The 26141-nt window shown below is 35.7% G+C and overlaps 2 protein-coding genes across 9 annotated transcripts in view; one reads left to right on the top strand and one right to left on the bottom strand.

Annotated features, from left to right (window-relative positions):
- Positions 1–28: 28 nt before the first annotated feature.
- CNOT7 (CCR4-NOT transcription complex subunit 7) lies at positions 29–26017 on the top strand. Of its 6 annotated transcripts, none has more exons than XR_002831344.1 (7): positions 29–880; positions 2974–3167; positions 8290–8451; positions 11232–11376; positions 13722–13832; positions 21035–21223; positions 25828–26017. XR_002831344.1 is itself a non-coding variant. In XM_023761186.1 (6 exons), exons 1-6 carry the CDS (start codon positions 764–766, stop codon positions 21083–21085), a joined length of 780 nt encoding a protein of 259 aa, XP_023616954.1. In that variant the 5' UTR covers positions 29–763; the 3' UTR covers positions 21086–21499. The 6 variants fall into 6 exon arrangements, 4 of the variants coding, with proteins under 4 accessions (XP_023616954.1, XP_006097480.1, XP_023616955.1 ...); XR_002831343.1 differs by lacking the exon at positions 25828–26017 and adding an exon at positions 23764–23914; XM_023761186.1 differs by lacking the exon at positions 25828–26017 and having other exon boundaries at positions 21035–21499.
- The window catches only part of ZDHHC2 (zinc finger DHHC-type containing 2), a 58335-nt gene continuing 53701 nt past the window's right edge, over positions 21508–26141 (bottom strand). For all 3 annotated transcript variants that reach the window (XM_006097419.3, XM_023761184.1, XM_023761183.1), the window contains one exon: positions 21508–23641. The gene's annotated coding sequence lies outside the window, so the exon portion shown is untranslated. The remainder of the gene's footprint in view (positions 23642–26141) is intronic.

Raw genomic sequence — 26141 nt, forward strand, 5'->3', positions numbered from 1 at the left:
CGTCGTTACACCTGTGACTGCAGAGTTTGGGTGGGGGCACAGTTCCTTTGAAAAATCTTTGTTACGCTATTTTTTTTTTCAAACTGTGAAAAACGAAGGAGCCTTTTCCTGTTCAAGAACCAAAATGTGGTCTGTCCTGTTATCATATACCGTGAAACCAGTGTATATGGCCCAGCAACATGAAGTGTGTGTGTGTTTGATAACCAGGGGAAAATGCTATGATTTTTAGGAAATTAGAAAGAAACAAGTTGAAATGCCTTGCTTTTTCCCTCCTGCAGTTAATGGACATTCAGACAAGCGCTGTGTCTGTTACTTATTGCTCAGAAATAACGTTTTATTATTATTATTAAAGTAGGTTTAATTTTGTCCCCTGCAATCTGGCTTGAATAAATGCCAGTCAAGGAGATTCTGTAATCAAATCAGATTTTGAATGTTCTGTTAATTAGGAATAAAAGCAAACATTACTTCTGTCCTAGTAACATGTGATCTTCTCACATGTGTATCAGTATTTGAGGTTTCATTTTTGTCTGAAAATGGTTATCAGTTTTATTCAGCGAGTTGAATTCAGAGCAGTCTTTAAATTAGTGGGAAATTATTAATATGTGCACATAAAACACTCTTTGTATATAACTGATGTTAGAACCAGGAAACCTGTGTTTATCTTGACAGGTACACAAATAAAGGATAAAGTATTTTATGAAACAGATCTTCAATCAAGTATAACATTTTGATGCTTGGCAGCTAGACTCCTTGTGCCCTCACTATGCCAGCAGCAACGGTAGATCATAGCCAAAGAATCTGTGAAGTTTGGGCTTGCAACCTGGATGAAGAGATGAAGAAAATTCGTCAAGTTATTAGGAAATACAATTATGTTGCTATGGTATGCCTATGATCAAATATCCTTAAATGCTTCTTATAAAAGGGGAAGAGGAATTTTAAAAGTCTTGAATTCAACCCTTCTGGTTGATTTATTTTTTTAAGGGGTTAATTATGCAAAGGAAATTTTGTTTGTGTCCTCCAACCAAAGACCTCAGGAAACATACCTGTGATGTGACAAGTTGGGTTTACTACTTATTGGAGTGAGGGAAAATGCATACCATTGGAGGAAACTTGCATCAAGCAGTTTTAGGTAGGGATTAAGGAAGCAGGGCTTTGTGGGAAGCTGGGGTATCTTAAAGTTTTTCTTTTAATTGATTTTGAGAGAGAGGAATGGAGAGAGGGAATGAGAGAAACATGGATTTGTTATTCCACTTATTGATGTATTCATTTGTGGGGTCTGACAAGATCAAACCTGCAACTTTGGCATGTAGGGTCGACACTAACCAACTGAGCTCCCCAGCCAAGCCAGGGCAATGTGTTTTAACTAGAGTGAAAGAAGACCCAAGTAAGTCGAAAGCTATAAAGAAGCAACAGTCAGTCACTAACCAAGATGGGTGTTTGGTCATTTTCGTGGTTTGTCCATGTTTAGTCATGATTACAGAGTGGCCTTGTCTGATGTTGAAGTGTGAAATTGTTTATATTTGACGGAAGAACATTAGCTACAAGTGCCAAGTCAGCCCCTAGCAATGCTGAGGCCTAACTGATAATACCAGATCAGCTCCCATAAGCTAGGAAACTCCTGATGTCTTTCTCAAACAAAAGAGATCTCCCAGTGAAACATTGTTGATCTGCGGTTTTGTTGTTGTTTGGTTTTTAATTTTTAAAAAAAGTTAACAGTGGAGCTCCATGAACATACTGCTATTAAGCATCTCATCTTGTACATCTGTTATAGCTACTCTACTGTTTTCTAGAAAATTAGCTTTGTGAAGCAAGGGGTTAGTATCTTAATATTCTTTTGTTCTTCCAACATCTAGCATATCACAGTGCTTCCAATAGAGTGGTTTTTGAGTAGGGAAAATTTAGAGAAGTTTTAATTTCTTTACTGTTTATAGTGACTAGGTATTTAGATTTTGTTCTTAGCTTCCTAATTTGAATTTTAATACTAAACTGATGTATCATTTTCTCAATATTTTTAAAAAACTGTTTTTAAATATATATTTTTATTAGTTTCAGAGAGGAAGGGAGAGGGAGAGAGAGAGAAACATCAATGATTAGAGAAAATTATCGATTGGCTGCCTCCTATTGGGGATCGAGCCTGCAACCCGGGCATGTGCCCTTGACCAGAATCGGACCGGAATCGAACCTGGGACCCTTCAGTTCGCAGGCCAACGCTCTATCCACTGAGCCAAACCAGCCAGGGCAGTATTTTTAATACAAATAAATATACTTCTATGGGGAGGGAAAAGTTGATTGGTTAAAATATGAATATTTGAATGTACATAGATAATGTTCTGTTTAATAAAGGTGTACATCCTCACAGAATTAAATTTTCTTATTCAATAGAAATTGCTAGCGGTCACTTATTTCTCAGATGATAAGGAGTGACAACATTAGAGACGTGATAACATTCTACAGGAGTGTGAGTGGCATGCAATTTTTGATGACATGCTTTCTCTGGAGTATAAAGAGAATACTGTTTTAGCTCAAGAAATTAGAAGGGTTTGATGTTTATATAATCCTTGCCTGAGAAAAGTGATTGGAAAGTATGATGCATTTTCCATTCTTATTGACCAGTTCCATATTGGTTTTAACAGAATAGCATAGGTTCCCATACCTCTTGAGAAACATCAACTTATGATTTTTTTCCTCTTCCTTGGGAATAGAGTACTTGGTTGCATTTATCATGCTATATATAAGTAATTTTTTTACCGATAGGATATTTAAAGTAAGGAAAATTCATTAAGGTTGTAGAGTTTCATTTTATGGTTCCAAAAAATAATGCTCTTTTCTGTTAAAAGGTACTTTGTAATGGAATATGAGTGAATAGAATATCATCTATAACAGGATTCTTTAATTTGTACCAAAAATTGCTTATTCTAGGAATTTGTGGACTGTGGTTTTTAGTAAATAATGAATTTTAAAACTGTTTTACAGGACACCGAGTTTCCAGGTGTGGTTGCAAGACCTATTGGAGAATTCAGGAGCAATGCTGACTATCAGTACCAACTATTACGGTGTAATGTAGACTTGTTAAAGATAATTCAGCTAGGACTGACATTTATGAATGAGCAAGGAGAATACCCTCCAGGAACTTCAACTTGGCAGTTTAATTTTAAATTTAATTTGACGTAAGTGAGAAATAAATATAACCTGATAATTTTTTTAGTTTAATTTTTGGAGTTGATGTCCCTCAAGTATAGTGAATGAAATTCTAAGTGAATATTGCATAGTTATCCTGGAAATACTTAAAACCTAAAATCTCAAAGGTTAGATTGCTTCTAGATATTATAGGTCCAAATAATTGAATAAAGAAGAGTCTCCAATTCATGTACTTTGAATTTTTAGAAATGTTATATGAAAAGTTTTACTGCCACTTTTTTTTGAAATTTGGAAAATTTTGAGTATTGGAAATACTTCTTAACAGAAAAAAAATAATTAGAATATTAGTTTCACTTTCAAACTTGTGTACAGTTTGAAATACATTCGTCTTTGTTGTGATAGTTTTGCTTCTTAAGAGGTTTTTATTATAGTCATATTCCAGTTTATGAGTAGATTATTTGTCAAAGGTGATAAGATATTTATTGGAAACTTGGGTGCATTTTCCTGTCAAGTCAATGCTATATAAGTGATTATATTCCCAGGTCAGGCCACAAAATCTCTTATACTTATACTAGAGGCCCGATGTCCGAAATTTGTGCAAGAGTAGGCCTGCCTTCCCCCGGCTGCCGGCACCGGCTTCCCTCTGGCATCCAGGACCTGGGCTTCCCTTGCAGCCCTGGCTTGGTCCAGAAGGACATCTGGTCTAATTAGCATATGACGCTTTTATTATTATAGATCTGGGAGAAGTAATACTGTCCTTTAACCTGGTGCTTCTTTCAGAAACACTTCAGGATCTGGCAGATTGTCTTCCAGAATCTGAATTCTAACTCAAGCCCAGGGTAGAAACCCAGTTTCCTTACTTGTAATTCTTGTCTATCATTGGTAGGAGTAATCTTGATAGCTTAGGCAGCGGTTCTCAACCTGTGGGTCGCGATCCCTTTGGCGGTCGAACGACCCTTTCACAGGGGTCGCCTAAGACCATCCTGCATATCAGATATTTACATTACGATTCATAACAGTAGCAACATTACCGTTATGAAGTAGCAACAAAAATAATTTTATGGTTGGGTCACAACATGAGGAACTGTATTTAAAGGGCCAGAAGGTTGAGAACCACTGGCTTAGAGAAATGTAGATTGTTTGGGCCAAAGGCAGACTGTTTATAAACTGGCTGTAAGTTGGAGAAATGTTTTAATACATTCAAAGTATGTTACAATACAGGATTGCAATGTCCTGTTTGACAGCCTATACTTGTGTAATGTACTGTAACATCTGATTTGAAAAATAGTAAAAGAAGGTGGTAATGCCAATGTATGAACCTCCCATTCTCTAGAAAAATGTGAAATTTAGTATAGGAGACTTAAGGAAAAGCAGGGTTGATGATTTTAAAGGATAGTGTTGTTAGTGTTGCAGTAATATGGCTTATACTTTCATTGTGTTTAGCCTGACTCCCTGTTTTTGGATTTTAAAATGTACTCTTCAGAACCTTGTAAAGGATAAAAAATACTTGTGTCTGTTCAAACTGATAATAACCTTTCATGAGTACGGTAGTTCTGAAACACAGAAAATGGCTTTTTAGCCTTTTCCCAAAAGACCGCTTTTTAAAATTATTTACCATTTCATTTGTTCTATGTTACTTTTTTTCTAAACTGGTCATTATTAGAACATTGTTTTAACTAAGATGCCGTTGTGATCTTAGTACCTGAATAGGAGGAGACCTATCCGTGTCACAGTTTTGGTAAAATTGAAATTTTCCTTATCTAGAAACATAATTGTTCTAATAACAACTGCTTTGTTAGTATAGTCTCTGAAAGACGTTTTTCTCATACAGAGAGGGCTACTGTAGATTTGCTATACCAACTTTTGCATCCATTTCCACTGATGTTCATGTCTTGGGAGATGTTTAAAGAGAAGGATATAGTGAAAAATATTAAATAGAAAAAGTCAGTTGGAAGATAAAACCAGTGCCATCTAATGTGGAGATAGAGCCCCATGAACAGAATCTTGGATATTTTGAAGAAAGGTGAAAATTCCCTTTTTATTATGGGCCTAGAATGAATGTATCAGCGGCTGTGCTAGGCACCAGGGATACAGAATTAAGGGACGTTGGTCGTGGTCATTATAACTTACTGTTCCCATAACTCTTTTGTCCGCTTCATGATGCTAAAGTCCAAGAATTAGAATTGTTAGGTACTGATTGATATATTTGAATCCTCTCTAAACTGAATTTCAGAGTTGATATGTACATGAAACTTGAAGTGGGGTATTGAGCTGTGAAGAAAAGAAAGCCATGGGCAGAATTCCTCTAACAAGTCAAAAGAGATAAAATGAATTTTTTATAGGGTTATCAATTTGATTATAGTAATTCTTGATGTTTGAGAGAATCATTTGCACAGCGTGGAAGAGATTACAGGGGATCATGGCTTCAGTAATAACGGAAAGGAAGACTTCATTTAAGGAAAATGGCAGTGCAAAGGAGATAGTGCCGTAAGAAGGAGGGACAACAGAAACAAAGGGTGGCTTTTGTTTTACTGATAACGCATAGGCATTTGAGGGTTAAAGGACAGCTATCAGTTATGGAGTTGTAGGCTGAATGTGTTGTCTTTCATAGCCTTCGCAGACTTGGCGGGGGGGCATCTTTGTGTTCTTATCAGTTTGGGTTCATTAGATACTACGTTTAGTAATCATCTGCATTTGTGACAATCTATATTCCAGTTTATTTGCCTCTTATGATTTTCAGCATTAATTTAAATATATAGGAGTTAAAATTTTTAAAAATGTAAAATGTGTGGTGAGCCAGGAGTTCATTGAGGTTGGAAAGTGTTTCTAAATTGTAAAATCTCTAACCTGCATGTTTAAATATGTGAATTTGTGTAGTAGGCTAAGTTTGTATTTGTAGCTAGAGGTAAGTTCAATAAATTTACTGAATTTAGCAGACTTAGATGAGTTAGTTTCTGACTTTAGGCTATAATTGAGATAGACAGGCTTGTATCTCTGCTTTTTTGGAAAACTTTTTTTAGAGATTTATACATGGCTCTCCTTTCTGTTCAGTTGTCAGAACTGGGTATTCTGTGACCATCAACTTCAGTACTTAATTAGTGTTAGGAGTGGTCACATTATTGTTTATTGCCATTCTGAGCAGATTGATCCAATCAGTAAGCCAGCACTTGCACCTATAGCAATTCTAATATGTAAGCAATATTTAAAGTAATTTATTAAGATTGAATTAACTAACATTTTAATATTTTCCTACATCTGCTAGCAAGGTGGAATGATTTTCAGAACTTGAAATGGACACCAGGGAAAAGGGACATTCTATTGATTTAGAGAATTGAGTCATAACAGTTACGGAGTTTCCCTTACCACACCAAGTATTTTCTGTCCTATTTGGAGATTTAGTTAGCTTACCTGGATGGGGTTCCCAGCTTTCTTTTTCTAATAACATGGGAATTAAAAAGCATGGAATTTGTTCCAAATGATAAAATATTTAGTCCAATGAAATTCAGATGACAGTACATTAACTTATCTGGATTGAGCTATGTGAACTATGCAGGAACAAAAAAAGAGAAATAATTTGCATACATGTTTTTGTTTACGAACTTACTTGATCATAAATTGTCAGAAGTAGTCATCCAGGTCTCTCCTGGGGGTTGGGGTTCAATGGGCCCGGATATGGGACCTGGGAGTCCATATTTTTGGTAAGCTCTCTGGGTGATTCTTATCATTTGGCAAGTTTGGGCAACACTCATTATTCCACTTCTTGTTTGTTTGTTTGTTGTTGTTTTTATCTGATGATATAACATTGAACAAAATAGATAAAAATGATTGTCCTCCTAAAGCTTGCATTCTGGTTGCGAGAGACAGGCAGTTAACTAAAAGCAAGCATATGGCCCAGAATAATGTGAGTCTGGAGAAAGAATCTGTTATGCCTTGGTTGGTAATAATTGCTAAAACATGCCTCCCCTTGTGAGAATTGCGACCTGATGAGTGAGGGTCTAGCTGTTTAAGATACATATTTTTAGTATAATAAGGCCAAATGATACTGTTGTTGAATGAAAAAACTTGTATTGAGTTTATTCAGGTATCCTTTCTGAGGTGTTTTCCAGGGGAAAATTTGACAGTGATTGTTCTGGTTTTCCCATTTTAAAATATTTCAGTGGCTAGTTTTATTTTTTAGAAACATTTGGAAGTAGATTGATTTCCAGAGACTAGACCATAAGAATACATTTCGGCTCAAGTGTGATTTTTCTTTTGGTATAATTAGTTTTGTTAAATGGTTTAATAGGATTGTCTTTGCTAAATGATGGAAAGTGATATTTTTACAGTTTAAAATGTAAACAGAAAAGTCTAATGGGGCAATACACAAAATACTTTTCTTTCATTCTCAGAAACATACACCTTCATTTTTCCACTTATTTAATATTTTAGATACCTGTGTATACTTACGAAGTAGAGATGGCTTTCTTTTTGGCATAAGTAGTCTTGAATGATTGGTTTATATTTAGATTTCCTGGCTTGATTTTTGGTAGGCAATCTTGGAGGATTAAGATTGTTAGAAGAAGAAATGATTGCTGTTATACCTGAGTCCTTCATTTTAATCAGGTTATTGCTCATTGGGGCTATTTGCAAGGCTATTTATGAGAGGAGGCCTCTCCTTTGACTTTAATGCGGAATGTCGTTTAACGCGGCCACGTCAGATGTTTGCACGTGTTCTCTCTGGTGCTGCCGAGAGCAGGTAGATGAGCGTAGGCCCTCACCCTGTGGCGACAGCGGCATCTGGCAGCATTAAAGCAGCTGCTGAGACTGAAAGAACATGTCTGTTAGTTTGTGGTACTAGTCCCCGGTGAATAGAAGACTCTTTTTTCAAACCCAAATTTATTTAACTTTCGAAAGGCTAGTTCAGAGTAAAGATTAAAATCTCACCATTGGACTGTTTTGAATGATTATTTAATGTGTGCACAGTTTTCTGAAATCATGACTGTTAATGTTTAAACTGTAATTTCTTTCCATGTATGTGAAACATTGGAACACTTGGACCCAAGCCAGTCCTCTTTCTTGTCTGTGGCATTGTAGTTGTAGGTCTGAGTTGAGAAAAAGAGTTCGTTTGAAGTATGGCACTTTTGAATGTTGTGTTTCTTCTTCTCCTGCCAGGGAGGACATGTATGCCCAAGACTCTATAGAGCTACTAACAACATCTGGTATCCAGTTTAAAAAGCATGAGGAGGAAGGAATTGAGACCCAGTACTTTGCAGAACTTCTTATGACATCGGGAGTGGTCCTCTGTGAAGGGGTCAAATGGTTATCATTTCATAGGTAAAGAGATTGCATTACAAATAGCATGCGTGTTTTTGCCACACAAAACTCACACTGCAACAGTTTTGAGTGAAGTGCTTAAATTAAACAAGGAGAAGAGATAAACAGAAAAAGAAAATGGCATGTGTGTTACCATTTCCTAGCTGCTTCACGTTTGGCGTGGTCACTGTTTCAGCACTTTCAGGCTCAGTTCCATAAAGACTTGGTTGCCACGTTGCATTCTCCTAACTCTGAAGAGACTAATGTTGGTCTGCTTAAAGGTTTTACAACATGGGATACATTTTGGCCCATGAGAGTCAGCATTGCATAGTGAAAAGGGTACAGGCTGGGAAAATAGACCTTGGTTTAGTCCAACAATGCCATTTGGAATCTGTTACCTAAGGTTATTTAACATTACCTAGCCTACGTGCAAGAATTCATTCATTAAAAATACTTAATATCTACCATAAGCCTTGCCCTGTGATAAAATTCTAGGAATTAAGATATAAACAAAACAGACTAAACTTCTTGTCCTCATAGAGTTTACATTCTGGTGGGAATAGGCACACAATTTTTCTAAATGATGGAATTTACATGTGGTTTTTTTTTAGATGGTATTAAGTGCTATGGAGGCAAAAAAGCAAAATGCTAGGGGTTGGTGTGTGGTAGAGTTTAATTTTATTTAAATAAAGTGATCAGGGTGGCATCATTTAGAAGAACTATCTTGCAGAATTGTTTTAAAGTATTGTATTATGCAGGTGTTAATGTTCTTATACTCACTCCACTTCATACATTTTTTAAAAAAATAAGACTATCCCACATGCTTTACCAGTTCCAGCTCTGGCCTGTGGAATGATTACAGTAAAAGACTGTTCATGTTGTAAACTTGGAGCAGCACTAAGCAGTAATTTTTGAGTTGGAGATATTGAACATACTAATTCTTACCTGTTATCTTTCCTTTCTACTCTCCTCCACTTGTTACCTTGGGAAATAAGACTTCAGTCTCTGTTAATTTGAGAAATGTTTTTGAATTCTTTTTTTACAAAATTTCCTGGTCAGAAGGAAACAAAAGAATGGGAAAGAATTTGCCTGTGCTTTTACTACATATATTATGGTCTTTCGTTCAAAAGATACTCTGAGCAAGTACTTTGACTTGGCACTGGGGTATTGAGATGAACAAAAAGGGTTCATGTCGCTTTAGAGGTTAGTCTAGATTAGACTCTTAGTATTTGAATACTTGTCAAGATATGTTAAGATTTTTATTCTACAAAATGCTATTATATGTTTTCTTCATATTATCTACTAGAGGCCCGGTGCACAAATTCATGCATGGGTGGAGTCCGGCCAGCCTGCCCTGATTGGGGCTGATTAGGCTGGGCCAGCGGGGGGGAGGGGCGAGGGGCTGCAGGCGGTTGGCTTGCTGGCCCCCCCCCTTTCCCCCCTCCCACGGTCAAACTCCAGGTTGAGGAGACAATTTGCATATTAGCCTTTTATTATATAGGATTTCTAGAAGATAAAGACTAATTTATAAATCCTAAACTCTAATATAATCTTACCTTTACTAGTAGTAAGCAAAGGCTGTGTTGATTTATATTTTAGGTAGGCACCAGAGTACTTCTTTGCCAACTACCAGAAATTTAAAGATTTCTGCTGTTTATTATTGATACCTTGATATTTCTAAGTGGTCTTCAGTGGTAGAGCTTTCTTTGCCTTTTTTTGTTTTTATAGCAAAGGTGGAAATTTATTGAAGAACAAGCACAGACTCCCACGTGGGGTGGGGGAGAGTCCCCTCTTGCCTTTTTTAGATTAGAAGTAAAACTCTGAATAGTAAATATAAATTTTGTTTTGTACCCTCCCCAAAAGATATGTAAATGACATCTCATCACATGTCGAGCTTCATACTAAAAGACGTTTTTTAAATGCGATTCCTGCCCTTTAAACTAATGGAGAAAACAATACATGCATTTTGAAGGATAGTACAAGGAAACAACTTGTGTAACAAATCTGTGGGAGCTGGGCTCTACAGGGAAGGCACCTGAGAGGTCCCTGAAGGAAAGGTAGACAGGGAAAAGAGGGTGTGTAATGGCCTGGAGTGTAGGGAGTTGTAAAACTGGGGGAAAGCTAAACAGTAGGTGCAGGAGGTGTTGATTGGAGAGTATGGGTTGTATTTTGTTCTGTATACAGCCTTTGCTGCCTTCACTTGCATGTGCAGCATTCCCACTAGTATCTCTTGGGGAGCCATCAGGAGATGGTAACAAATAATTTTGAGGGAAGAGAGCACTTAATAAAGTCAGTTACGGAAGTGAATATACTTTGGTAGGGAATTAACCCTTTGGATTTTTGAAGTATGTGCCCTCTTTATGAAAAAGATGGGGAGATTTGCATTAGTTTTGCCTTGTGAATGCCAGTTCTCTTGCTACCTGTTTGGCCAACTTTCCATTCATCTTTATTTCTTCATTTCCATAGTTAATTAAATTTTTTAGACATACACTGTGGGCAGTTTGACATTCTCCATGAAGAGTTCTCTATTCAAGGATCAGCAAAATAGTAGTTCAGTGACTATAGGCTTGGGATGTAGTAGAGATCTGCATATTGGTGTCTGGAGGATGAAGTACCAAGGTCTATGTAAGAAGACAACATTTTCCCATTACAGTTGTGAACTTGTTATTTTCTGGTTTTGTGCACTATTTTTGTTGATTCCTTTTTTGTCTAGAGTGTGACTCAAAATTTATTATCAGAAAAGGTTTTTCATCTCCATGGTATTAAGGTCCCTCTTCTGTATTCTTTTAACCCTTTTGTAGTGGTTATGACTTTGGCTACTTAATCAAAATCCTGACCAATTCTAACTTGCCTGAAGAAGAGCTTGACTTCTTCGAGATCCTTCGATTGTTTTTTCCCGTCATTTATGATGTGAAGTACCTCATGAAGAGCTGCAAAAACCTCAAAGTAAGGCTTCGAGTGGCTTCACCTGTAATTGCACAGTCCCGACCAGCGATGACATGATCGGGTCCTGGTTGGGATGGTGATTCAGACCATGTGTCATAGTTTTATATTAAGTGCAGTTGTATTTTCTGGTCATTTGGTTCTTTTTTTCCTTGCATAAATAATGCTTTATAGGAAATCCTTTTGCAAAGCTTTAATATATATCAGCAGAACAAGTTTTCAGTAAAATTAAAACCAAGGATCAGATGTTTGTCATTGCTTGCCAGATTGAAAATAAAAAACCAGCACAGACCCTGTGAGGCTCTCTTGCACAGAAGTGCAGGTTCTCACTCCCAACATGCACATAATCTATCCACGCAAGATAGAGCGCAAGGGGCCAGCAGTGTGCAGATGTAGTCGGTAGGGTACAAAAGTTTCTCCTTCAGTTGGGCTTGGCTAGAGATTATTTTGTTGGGTCTAGTCATTGGATCGTGTTTCAGGGATTAAATTACAAAGCTGAAAGGGTTTTGTTTGCTTTTCCTGCCCCAAAGATTGTCGACTTGTTAGTAGTAAGTGCTATAGTAAGTAAATGTCCTGTCCGGACAGTATCTTATACCCTGACACTGCTTAACATGTGTAATTGTTACTTTTGAACATTAATTTTTTCAAGAGGAACATTGCTTTAAGGAAAAGTGTTCCTTTAGTTTGAGAATGCATCTGTGATGGCGCAGCCTCCGAAGGAACACAGTATTTTCTGTTACGGTGAATAAGCTATAATAAACAGAAAAACAAACACTTAGGAAAAGTGGTTGCTTCAGAGAACCTATCTCAAGTTTGATCACATTTTCTCCTCATCAAGCTTTTAGAAGTGCAATTATGTTATACTTTTAGAAGATGCTAAAAACTTTAAGAGCATTACTTTTACGCAGAAAGAAATATTTTAGGAATTAAATAGGAAACTTTGCTTTGACAGATGAACCAAAATCATAAGAGAAACAGTCTTTTGGCCAAAGTCAGCTTGCCTCCTCATAGAATTTGCCATATAACCAGGGAAATTTTTAAGGAAGATTATTTCATGTTTGTAACACCTAAGAGCAGCAGATTTCTGTGCAATTTGAAGAGACTTCTAGCTATGCGACTTAAGTGAACTTGCAGTAGTATATCCTTACTACTCTAGAAACTCAGTCCATACCCTGAAAGTATTACATGCTGAGAATCCAAGGCCGGAATGTTTTAATGTGGCCTTGGAAATGCATTTTAAAATTGATAATCTGTACAATGACAGTTTCTGGAAACAGAACCAAATTATTGCTCATTATGTATACGTTATTTGAAAATTTCTAAGTATATCAGATATTCTGAATATAACCTGAGTGACCTAGAATGTTAAAGTTCAGGTTCATGACAACAGTGCTTTTTGACCTACAGTCCACCGCCTGAATGACCTACCCTGTTGCTCTCTAAGCAGCTGCTAATGTTACCTAATCCTCGTACTATTTTTAGCTCGGAAGCAACTGCTGTCCAAAGCTCTGTTTAGGCTGTGATAAACAGAAGGGTTGGTTTGCTGGTAGGGCCTTAACAATTTAGAGAGGAATTTCTTTGTGTTTGTCTTGTTTTTCCTGATCATGCTTTCCTTCCTTTACTTTCTCTTCTCCAAGTGTCCTCCATTATTATTCTTTCCTCCTTTGCTACCGTCCCTTCCTCACTTCCTTCCTCTTTCTCTCTTTTATTCATTCTTTCTCTTCCTTTCTTTCACTCTCATCATCTTTCTTTTTTTAATCCTAGCATTATTAACATAGGCAGATTTTTAGCAGACCCTTCTAAGGAGTTGTATTATAAAAACATACTCTTTCTTTTTAACCAGCAAAACCATAGTTAAGCACTTAAGATTTGTTTAGTCATAATAGCTTTGTTTTGTACAAATTATTTAGATGAAACTATTTAGAAACAGATTACTGAGAAGCTTAGGAAAATTAGAAAGTAACTATCTACAGTCAGGTTTATAATAATTGATCAATGGGTGGACTGACTGTGCATGTACTCGATAATGTTACCCTTGATACCTGGTACCATATGATCTGCTTCCGCCATATCTTTAGGAAAGCTATTTATCTATTACATGCCTTAAAGCATATGATAAAGATAAATTTGCCCAATTAAGATCTAATTTTCTATTAAATTATAAACTTTACCCACATTCAACAAATATTTAGTATTTCACATTCTCTTGTGTTTTCTAGTGTTCATAAGGCCATCTCTACATTCTGAAGTTTATTTATATTTTGTTCATTGTCTAAGTTATATAATTTGTGAATTCAGGCATTGCAATGTTTCTCTTGACAGGCTTTTTTTTTTCTTCTGTCTTCTAGGGTGGTTTACAGGAAGTTGCGGAACAGTTAGAGCTGGAACGGATAGGACCACAACATCAGGCAGGGTCTGATTCATTGCTCACAGGAATGGCCTTTTTCAAAATGAGAGAAGTATGAAGACATCAGTGCCTTTTTCTCAATTGGCTGTTAGGTTGAGAACATTAAAAATCACATGGCAAAGTTTGGGGGCAATAAGTACTTATTAAATGAAAATATAATTAGAGGTACCATGTAAGTCATTTCTACCACACTTGAATGAAAGTATTTTAAAATAAGTCATCTTGAAATGTAGTTTAAGAGGAAATGAAAAAATAATTTCTTTGGAGACTAAAAAATTTACCTTAGAAAGTGCGTAGGTCCAACTATATTATTTTTTAGGTGAGAAAACGGAGGCCAGAGGCTATTACCTTTTATCCAAGGTGTATACATTCCTAGTGGAGAACTCTAGAGTTCTCGCTATAGACCACATCAGTGCTACTCTTGCCAAGTCCGGGGACTCTTTCATCTGTTTCCTCTGGCATTGTCTTAATCTTAGGCATTAAATTGCTGGTAAAAACATTATTTGCTTATTCCATTCTTCAGTACTTTGAGGATTAATAGAGTAGGACTTGTGCTTTTAGAAGATTGAGTCTTACCAGAGGTTTTTAATTCCAAAGGGTTAAATAAAATCTGAAGAAGTAGTTGAGTCAAAAGTCATATTGAGCAGATCCTCCTTTAGTAAAAGGCAGAGATAAAGAACAAAGAAGTTGGGTGTGGAAGAATAAAATTGAATTAACCTGAGTCTATCCTTAGGTTAAGTGATAGGTACAGGTATGCCTCGCTGTAGGTAAAATGCAAAGAAAAAAGGTTATTTGTGCAAAAACAAGATAGAATGGACTTTTGGCTTATAAAAGTTTTAGTTTTTACAAAAAATTTATTATAAAATTCTTTTTTAGTATATCCTCTAAGACATTGAAGAATTGACTAAGTAGTCTTTTGGGAATTTAAAACTTTTTATAGAAATATATTAACAATAGGAAACATAATATCTGTTTTGCCAAGTAGTACTGGATTTTTTTTACCAAGTGATTTGGTCTATCTATTCATTAAAGTAAATACTTTGTTTTGTATGTCATTCCAGTGCTGCATTAGAGAATTAAAGCAGTCATTTGGATTTTCAGCTTTCCATTTTAAAAATAGTTTAATGGTTGAATTAATGGTGGGTTCCCTACTACTAATTTGTTACCTTTATTTTTCTTGGCTTCTTCAAGGCTAGTAACCGAATGTGAATGTTCAGATTTTACTGTCCAGGATGTGTTTAAGCTTTGATTGACGTAGGCTCAAGGCTACTTATCTAAACTCCCCCCACCCACCATTTGCTATTTTCATTCATTCTTATCATTGAGTGCTGTTCAGTTAATGGGGTAAAAAGGTCTGCCATTTTTTTATAAAAATGGTCTAAATGTTGAAAGACATGCATTTTATACTTTTTTTGGTAGTCTTTTTCTTTGGTTTCTTTTGAGCTCTGAACTTGAGGACCTCAGTTTTATTCATTGATTTATATGTGTGGCCTCAAAGGAGACGATAGAAAAGAGCTGCCGTTGTAGTTAGGAACAGCCAGTACTGATTTTGCTGAAATATACATTACCAGTGGTACCTTTTGGTTAAAATTATCTCTTTTTTCCCCCCAAAATTCCTTTTTAGATGTTCTTTGAAGATCATATTGATGATGCCAAATATTGTGGTCATTTGTATGGCCTTGGTTCTGGTTCATCCTATGTACAGAATGGCACAGGGAATGCATATGAAGAGGAAGCCAACAAGCAGTCATGACATGAAATAGTCCTTTTATTTTTATTTTATTTGAACTACACACATGCTTGTATATAGGTTTTATCTCTGGTTGAATCCCTTGAATAGACTTTTTTTTTTTTCATCGCCCATTTTATTTTTGTCTTTCAGTACTAATATGACCATTCCTATCTCAGAGCTTAAATAGAAAAGCATTCAGGTTAAATTTGGCCTTAATATACTTGTTAGCAGGCGTGTGTGACAGAGAGTGGAAAAGCTGCATCATATAAACTTGACCGATTTGAGCTTGGTTTGTTTCCCTTTCCTAAATTAACTACCGCTGACTGTAATTTATTTCCGTGTTTCATGTCTCCCTTCCATTCTGCAGGAGTTTTAGCTATTTGAGATTGTGGACCATCAATTTTGCACTTTAGAGAGTGATTCTGACTCAGATCCTCTGTTTTATCAGAAAATTTGGTTTTTCTTGCTCTTAGCTGGAAAAATGACCATCTGCCAACTTTATAAAGTATTTTTCACCCGTGGAATATCGCACATGCATTATGCAAATGGTTGGTTCAGCAAGACTACAAAAGAAAAGACGAAAACTACTGAGGAGCTTAATAACTGCTGTTTCAGTACTAGTGTTTAATCTTCCAAGCACATCTAGTGTCTGTCAGTTTCTGATTGGCATGTGTGTAGGCCGCTCTGACTGAAGAACCTTTCAAACCAGCTTTACACCCTCCAGGAAAAATCCCTTGTTTGTGATTGGACATTTATTGTCTGCCAGGAAACTGGTCTCCAAGATGTTGACGCTGCAATTGTTTTATGATGGCACAATTCCCTTGATCTGCTTTTTATTCCATCACTGTTCATCTTATTTTAATTTTTTTTAATTTTATAGCCATACTTCCGAGCTCTTGATTTGTTAATTCCAAAAATCAAATTCATTAAAGTCCAAAGATAATAAATCTTTAGGTATATTTTGTACCAGATTAAATTAGACAAAAAATTATGCTTTCATAGTTGTTACAAAGATAAAGAATGGAGAGATTTGGTGCACAACAAAATACAAAAATATATCTTAGCTATGTGTGTATGTGTGTATATATATACACATATAGCTAATATATAGCTAATAAAATTACCTGAGGAGTGTAATGTTTGTTTATTTTTTGTGTGTATATCTTTGCAATCTATTTTATATATATTGACAAAAGAGACTGTGAAATATTTAGCCATGCAGAATATGTGACTAGACCAGAGCATGTGTAGGAAGACATTTTGGTAATCATTAACTCTACTCAGAATGATGGACTACAAGTAATGATGTGTGTTATCTACACCTCAATCAGTAATAATAGCAAATCTCCAAATGTTAGCCACATTGGTTTGTTTTCCTTGTACATTTATTCATGATACTACAGTGCTGTAACTGGGTGGTCCTTTTTAAACAAGACATTTGCAAAACAGAGGGTATTATTTGTTTTTAAAGCTTTTGTAAATAAAGGCTTCAGAAATGTTTTCTTATATATGTTGGTGAATGGTCTTTTTGTTTTGAAAATATTTATTTGGGGGATTACTTTTTTAAATTTGGGCAACTGAACAGAACTCAGTAACGTCATTAACTGTAGCTAATTATTGAAAAACCAATCTGGGCCTTCTGCATTTCAACAGTGGTGGCAACTTTTATAAGAGGAACATTATGACTTTTACTAAATGTAGCTTTGCATAAAAGATACTTAGCTGATAACGTTTTTAGGGTTCCTGAGCCATTAATTCTGGGCTTACTATCTTGTTAAATCTACTAGATGAAGGGTTAGCAAAATATGGCCTGCAGGCCCAAACCAGCCTGCTGCCTGTTTTTGTAGGCCAGTGAGATGAGAATGGTTTTTACAATTTTAAAATGGTTGGGAAGAAACTATTTCCTGATGTGAAAATTATATGAAAATTAAATTTTAGTGCCCATAAATAAAGTTTTGTTGGGATGCAGCCACAATCCTTTATGCACTACAGTGGGGAAGTTGAGTACAGAAAGCCCATACCATTCTTTTCACTTCACATTTCTGCTTGGTATGCTACAAAATCGTTTGGAGTGTACCACAATATTTTAAGGCACCTTAATGGATTATCTTACTAAATGATATGATAAAATACTGTTTATCATGCAACTATAACTATGCTAAGAAATACAACATGTTGCCATAAGCAGGCTAAAGCTCATCATAATATTCCCAATTCATGGGAAAGCAACAGTTAGGAGAATTGGAAACTTTAAAATATAACTCATCACAGCATAATTTCTGCAACCAAAGTCCGTTTACAAGTGGCTCAGGTGTAAGCCAAGCCAAGCCGTTTACTGATGGTGAGTTGTATCACATTCTCTGAATGCAGTAGCCCAAAGGAATGTGGAAATAAAATTAGCCTTTTGTTGAGAATAGCTGCTTGAAGAGTGAGGACATTGCATATAAAATAACAATTAGCCCAGCCTGTGTGGTTCAGAAGTTGAGCACCAACCTAAGAACCTAGAGGTCATGGTTCGATTCCTGATCAGGACACATGCCTGGGTTGTGGGCTTGACTCCCCAGTAGGGGGCATGCAGGAGGCAGCAGATCAATGATTCTCCCTCTCCACTGCTCTCAAATCAATAAAATAATTATAAAACAAGACAAATGATTTTGAGTGTTCTTTGGCTGTTAAAGAGTCAGTACTGCCCAGCTGTTGGGAAACCAATGCAGAGTTTGAAGTGGCTAAAGAATTAGTTTCTACTAATAGTATCTGTGAAACAACTACAGGTGTGAATATGTTCAAAGAAGTTGAGAAGCTAGTAAGTCAGTACAGCCTGAAGTGGAATCTAAGATGTGATGTAACTGATGGTGCTGAAAATATGCATGAACCAGGACAAAGTTCAGTTGGTCACAATTAAAAACTTGTGAAAAGGAACTAAGCTGTTTTCATTTGGCAGGAGCCCATTCCACTTGTGTCTTATGCCTTAGTTTTATTTTCTTCTAGACAAGAATTAGCATTGTTCATTATTAGCTGGTGTCTTTTATTACTGCAAAGATCATGTAGAAAGTAAATAGTCAAGCTTTAGCTACATGGGTGTATACAGACATCCCTTCATCGGTTCTTTATAACTGTTCTAGACTCAGCCACATCTACTTCCTGCCTAAATGTGGTTTTAAAGAACTTTAAAATATATTCCATGTTACACTAAGAATAGTTAATGTAATTAAGGTGGCTTTTTAAAAAAAATCCTCACCCAAAGATACGTTTATTAATTTGAGAGAGAAACATCAATGTGAGAGAAAAACATAGATCAGTTGCCTCTCAAATACCCCCAACCAGGGACTGAAACCACAACCTGGGAAAATGCCCTGACCGGGAATTGAACCCACGACCTTTCAGTGTACAAGACAACACTCCAACCAACTGAGCTACACCAGCCAGGGCAAGGTTCCCTGTTTAAATATTCAATGTTCATTAAATGTTTAACTCATTTAAGATACTTTTAATACTAGGCGTTAGAGGGCTCTACATAATGATAGAAAGGGATGTGAAGCCTAAACTTTGACAACAGCCTTACTTTCATAGCCCAATGAAAACCCGAACTGAAGCTCTCTATGGGATCAGCAATTCAGCATCAACAGAATTCTACTTTAGCGCATTGTTTTTTCTCATTTTAATTCAGCACCTTTATCTGTCAGACAGCTATTAAGTATTAATGAATTTCCTTGAGCTCCTTACACTGATAAACCTTCCCTGCAAGATGCAACCTAAACCATAAAATAGTCCTGTTCTTCATGAGCAATGAGCTCCTTTATGTTGTTGCGTAAACCAGAGTTTAACGTCACTTGTCAGAGGCCATCTTTGGTTTGAGGAGTACTCAGAAATAATTCAGTTCAGCAGATGAATAATCTTAGCCATCTCTCCCCACTCCCCAACTGTAAACTAACAATACAGAACTACTTACTGAATACTGGCTATGAATAAGAACAAAGATCTATCACTGGGCATTGTCACCAGTTATTTTGTTTTGTTTTTGCTGTCACTTTCCTGCAGTGAGAAAGGGCTGCAAGTGGCATCAAGTCTATTGGTATTGCCCAGATTATATTTTCGTTGGTATAACAATTAAAGGGTGTCAGAGATTGGGCTCTTAGTTGGCTTAGACCAGCGGTTCTCAACCTGTGGGTGGCGACCCCTTTGGGGGTCGAACGACCCTTTCACAGGGGTCGCCTAAGACCATCGGAAAACACATATATAACTACATAGTGTTTTGTGATTAATCACTATGCTTTAATTATGTTCAATTTGTAACAATGAAATTGGGGGTCACCACAACATGAGGAACTGTATTAAAGGGCCGCGGCATTAGGAAGGTTGAGAACCATTGGCTCAGATTCTAGCATTATGGTAGAGCATCCTCTTTATTTACATCCTCTTGTTTGAGGATTAAAAAAACATCTATATCAGAGCCTCTTCATGTTCATAATTTTGATCCACAAATTTCGTTTGAAACAAGCCTGTTGGAATTCATCCCGTGATGCCCACTGGCTACATTTCTATACAATAACAAACCCATCCTGGCAGAGGGAAGGGAAGTGCACAGTTTGGACCATTATAAAGTATAACACAACTTCCTGTGTCCTGTAACCAAATAAGATCCTTGAGTAAAAAAAATTAATTCTAATGGAATCCTAGTGGGACCAGATTGCTTAGTTTTAAAATAAAAAAAAAATTGTTAGCATGTGCGTAATGCTTTTAATAAGTAACATGATCAAATTGCTAAAATGTTGATGAAAGTTAGAATCTGAATTTTTACGACAACGTTTAAAATAATTCTAGTGGTATGTTTGTAAAAGAGTAACAAGCAGTTAGTGTATGTGGTCTGCTTCCATACGGAAGAGGAAATACGTTCTAAATTGTCCAAGGGGGTGGGAAAGCAGTGTAGGTGTTTTCTGCAGGAGGATCTTACCTGGAGACATGTTCTTTGTGCAAATCCATTGTCCAAATGTGTTACTGTGGACAAAAACGTTAGCAGATTAAAATCTGTTGTCCAGGGGTAGCTGGTATGGTCACACTCAATACCTTCTTTATGGTTTTCCAGGCAAGTGGATTTGCTACATTGACCATTTATGTGGTTCATGTATTGGGTTTAAAAAATCATAACGGTATTAGAACTTTCACTTTTATATGTAAATATTTGATAATAAGATGTGTATATTAAAGACAGCCTATAACTTCAGAATCAGCTCAGCAAGTTTACATGTATTTCAAAATTTGCTAGCTTATAATATAATGGAGTAACAGTTTTTCATGGGTTCTTTTGAGCATGAATCACATGATTACTAGCTTAAATTTTTATGAACATGGTTTATAAATCCTTTGATTTTCTTAGTGACGATAGTTTTGCCAAACATGCTGTATTTCCAATACTTGTCTGTTGATGACAGTGTACTTGAGTTTTACAGTCTGTTCCAACTGTCCTTGGAATCATTTAACTACTACTGAGTAATTATCTCATCTTGTCACCCATTTCTCCTCAGAAAACCTGTTACGACCAGGTTATAGACATGAATTTTGCCTGCAGTAAGTAGCTAACTCTGGTACACTATTGGAAACCGTGTATCTACCTGTGAAGCAGTTCAGAGGGTCGTGCAGAGCAACTTCATACAGACAGCTAGTGAAGGCGATCAACCAGACTTTATTACGGCGTAACAGCAGGGAATTCGTGGGTAAGCGCTGCCTTGAATGTCTCACCATTGTATTTAGATGCAATTTTCCTTTAACTTATCTTTGAAAAACCAAACCCCCTTTCACTGAACAATGGCAAATAGTTAACGAATAGGTACATTTTATAAGTATGCTTTATTCACTCAGGTAAAATTTATACTGCATATCTAATAAGATATGCCATCTTTAAAAATTATAACCCCCTAGAACTGTAAACCCCACCCTCACTAAACAAAAAAAAAAAACCATTAAAGATTATTTACTGTATGAAACAAAAAGGGAACCATTGAAACTTAATGAAAATTTTTTATTTTTAAAAATGTTTTCAAATCCGAATCTAATGTGTATTGGCTTTATGTATTTCAATAATTACATGAATGACCTAAATGGGGAAATGATGAACAGTACTCTAGCAAGGTAAAGAATAGAAATCTCCCTTTCTCCCCACCTAGCTTCTAGTTTGACAATAGGGAACATCTAACAATCTTATTCCAATAAAAACAGCAATAGTACTGTGCTTTGAAAAATATCTGGTTGCATATCATTCTTAATATGTCACATAATGCTGTTGCCCTTAAGACTTCAAACAGTAGCTATAGGTTCCAACCTGGCACTTCAGGTAATGAAAAATGATGACCAAAAAATGCTTTAAGTTCAAAGTAAAAATATATCTTATGAAATTTCTCGAAGCAGATTGTCAGATTAAAATATTTAGCTTTAAAAAATCTGGGGGAAAAAAACTGCCATCCTATTGTTCAAATAATTGCACTCAAATGACCTAGAAAATGGACTGGACCGATTCTTCCATTAACTCATTTTAAACTCTTTGTATTTTTAGCAAGGATGAGTAATTACAAGGATCTATTATTACTCCATTATCCTCTGGCCTTCTAACCTATTTTGTCTAACTGAGAATTTGAAAAGTTTAATACCATTTTCCCTTTGATTAAATACCAGTTCCTTAGCTGTGTAGTTTTTAAAAGGTAATCTGCTTTAAATTCTGAAAATCGGTACCAAAAAAATGTACACAGCTTATTCTAATCACTAACATTTATAAAACTTACACTCCAACAAATTAAAAAAGAGTAAATAAAACTTTTTTTTTTAAATAGTGCATACAAGGCACAAGAGCTTCTTAGTATATTTACTGAAGCCTAAGATTTTGGCATCAACCAACACACCACTTCAGTTTATCTGAAACTCAATTTCCAAACAGCACACCATTTACTTATGTTTAACTAAATTTCCAAAAGTGTATAATTTTTGATTTGCATCATTTAATCTTAATAGATGACGAACTATATATTTAAACTATCATACCTTTGATGAGAGAACACAGAAATAATATCAATATAAATGGAGGATTAATTGATTGACCCATCAGGAATTCTTAACAGAAATTAGATATTTTTGCTATGTTCAATAAAAATAAAATAAAATAACTTTAAAAAAATGTTAAGCCCTGGCCAGTGTGGCTCAGTTGGTTGAGTGTTGTCCCATGCACCAAAAGGTTGCTGGTTCCATTCCAGGTCAGGGCACATGCCTGGGTTGCGGGCTTGATTCCCAGTAGGGGGCGTGCAGGAGGCAGCCAATGGATGTTTCTTGCATCAGTGTTTCTCTCCCTCTTCCTCTCTCTCTAAAATCAATAAAAACATTTAAAAAAATTTTTAAGCCAAACTGGCTAAGGAGTATCATAAAAAATAAACCGATTTTCATAATTGTTATAGATTTCCCCCAATTTAAGAAGATAAGAAGAGATGAAAAATATATTTCAGATGTAATAGAAATGTATTCTTTCTGACAAAACTTTTCTAGTGAGTTGCTTATCAGTGAGCTCGAGCATCAATGATCATACTTATTTTCTAGCAGGGAACAAAAGCTAGAATTAGATTAAAGTCTAGCAAAAATGGATGGTGATCTTCAACTATAGGTCATTTGGAACTTGTAATAAATTCACTCCATCTGAAGCTGAATTGACATCAGAAGGAATAAACAAAGAAGTCTGTTTGGCTACCTCCATGTTTTCATAGGTAACAGGTTTTACGAATAAACTTATTATAATGTGACTGGAAATCTTTTCAACCTCAGTTTCTTCATCTTAATTTTCTGGATGAAAATTGGGATAAATTGTGCTACCGAATTATTTGGGTGAAAACTGGCCCATGAATTTACTCAAAGTTTTTATGATAGAAGGTATTTTTGCCCTTGATCCATAAGACACAATTATTTTTAATATTTCACAGAAATTTGTGTTAGTTGAGACAATCTGTATCCTGATTTTAAAAAGGTGATGTTTTAAGCAACAGCTCGGAGAGAAGTAATCAATTCATATTCTGCGTATCCAGCCAAAGGGAAATGGGACAACTGGTCAACGGTGCCTTCCTGTGGGAAGCCTCTTCCTCCATCTACAGCACTGATACCTAGAAATGAAACAGAAACCATGAAACTATTGTGTTAACTATTTTAAAAACAACAACTCATCCATTCAAACAAACTCATTGTTGCAATAACATCCCTTGTTCAAAACTGTTTTCTATACTAGAAGACTCAGTAGATGTGTTCTTGAATATAGCCCTCGACATCAATGCCTTCAAACTATATTGTGCATATACAAGACCAGAGGACCTTGTTAGAATGCAGAAGATGCAGATTCTGGTTCAGTAGGACTAGACGCAGTGATGGCGAACCTATGACACGCGTGTCAGAGGTGACACGCGAACTCATTTTTTTGGTTGATTTTTCTTTGTTAAATGGCATTTAAATATATAAAATAAATATCAAAAATATAAGTCTTTGTTTTACTATGGTTGCAAATATAAAAAAATTTCTATATGTGACACGGCACCAGAGTTAAATTAGGGTTTTTCAAAATGCTGACACGCCAAGCTCAAAAGGTTCGCCATCACTGGACTAGAGTGAGGTCCAGCATCCTGCATTTCTATTAAGCTCTCAGGTGAGGGCAATGATACTGGTTTGGGACCCCAATTTGAGAGGCAGGGTTCTTCTGCATTTGTCTGAGGGCCACTACACATTTAGTAGTGACAGATGAGTTAGAAGAGGGACTTAAGGAAATATGTCTGAAATTTCATGTGCATAGAAACACAGCAATTTTTGTTTATAATTTATAAGAGGGAAGGTTGGATAGCCTAAATTGAGTCTCTACTTTAGCACTACTATAGGTCTAGGTACATTATAATTATCTGGGACATATGCTGACTAAGAAATAATATATAAAAGGCCACAGGTTATTTACTAATGTAGTTCAAAAAGAGAACAGAATATGAAGATAACATTTAGTAAGGTAGTTAAATTAAGCATATATTCAATATAAATCTGCACTGAATGAATTTCAAGTCAAAGATGTAAAGCAGAAAAGCTATTTTAAAAACTATACCTTAGGAAAATGCAATTTTTAAAAAAAGAAACATTTTACTGTCTCTGGTTATATCAATAGAATGAAAAGTATAACATCAGAAAGTCACTTTTTAATGTCAATGCAGCTGACTTGTGCCGTCCTATGGTTATTAAGACCATATGTCTTATATTCAAATGTAATAAAATCAAGTTTTTGTGAGATTGTTAATTTTAACAACGTCATTTTACCATGTATTTACAAAATCCTTATTTAGAACCTACTACGTGTCTGGTACTTGGCAAAGTGTGGAGGATAATGATGAACAAATGCAACAGCGGTCTTGTGTCAATACACTGGGGCATCTACATGACACGATATTACGATGTAAACTTGTAAAATATTTAACACATGACCTCCCAAACAATGGTGATTATTACTAATAATTCAAAATACTAAGGAAATTCCTATAAAACTTTGCATGCTTTACAGACCTATGTTCTGTAAAACATTTATTTGTGGTATTGGTTGGTGATTCATATTTGTTTATTCATAGTTACATTTTAAGAATCATTTCCAGAAATTTAATAGTGTGTCTTTGCCATTTAACCTTATAAGAAGATTACATTTTCACTCCCCTAGCCATAGTTGTGATGAACCTGATCCACTTTACCATAATGTATAGTCATCCAAGACCAAAACAGTCAATGGGAAAATGGCCAGATCCGTGTTTTGCTGTTACTTAGAGAGCTACTCATTAAAACCAAACAAAACAAATTTTAAAAGATTTAAAAAAACAGATTTTGAGGGTTAAAATGGGTTAAAAAAACACACTCAGATAGCCATGAAATACTTTGACACGAACGACTTTGTTTGAGATGCAACTGTCTCACTTCTCATAGACTTTGGGATTCTAGATTGAAGTTTTATAAATAGAGAGTTGTTTTGATAACCTTGATGTATTTGTAGTTGTTATAATGGTAGATATAGCTGTTTGTTTTGTCTACATGTTTATGGCTTTGCTCCAAAGGGGCGGGCGCTTTATCGTATCTTTCTATTGACTGCAGGCTTATAAGTAGGTTATGTATTAAAGAAACCAATTTTGAAGTACAGGTTTTTAAAAATTATGGTATAATGGAAGTGATTTGGAATGCCTATATTTTAAGAATGACACATGCTGTGGGGTGGGTCCCACTGTGACCAAAAAGAGGGTAAAAGGTCTACACTAACAGTACGTGATTCTCTTGTACTGAGACCCAGTGAGATTCTGCTGATGAGTGATCAAGGACATGACCACTATATATCCCAAAGGACAGAAACATTTTTTTTTAAATTGTACAATCCTATGAAATGTTAAGAGAATTGACATGTAAACATCAACATTTCAGGATCAATCCTTGCCACTGAATGTATTACTATAAAAATGAATTTGTTCATCAACTTATTTTGGGTCAGCTAAGACATCTTTTAATTTGAATCACTCAAAAATAAATAATGCTTATGGAAACAATTTGCCCTATGAGAATTAGAAAAGTGTGAAAAATATAAAACATAAAGGAAAGCTTAAC

Source organism: Myotis lucifugus, unplaced genomic scaffold (genome assembly GCF_000147115.1).
Source record: "Myotis lucifugus unplaced genomic scaffold, Myoluc2.0 scaffold_201, whole genome shotgun sequence".
Lineage (NCBI taxonomy): Eukaryota > Metazoa > Chordata > Mammalia > Chiroptera > Vespertilionidae > Myotis > Myotis lucifugus.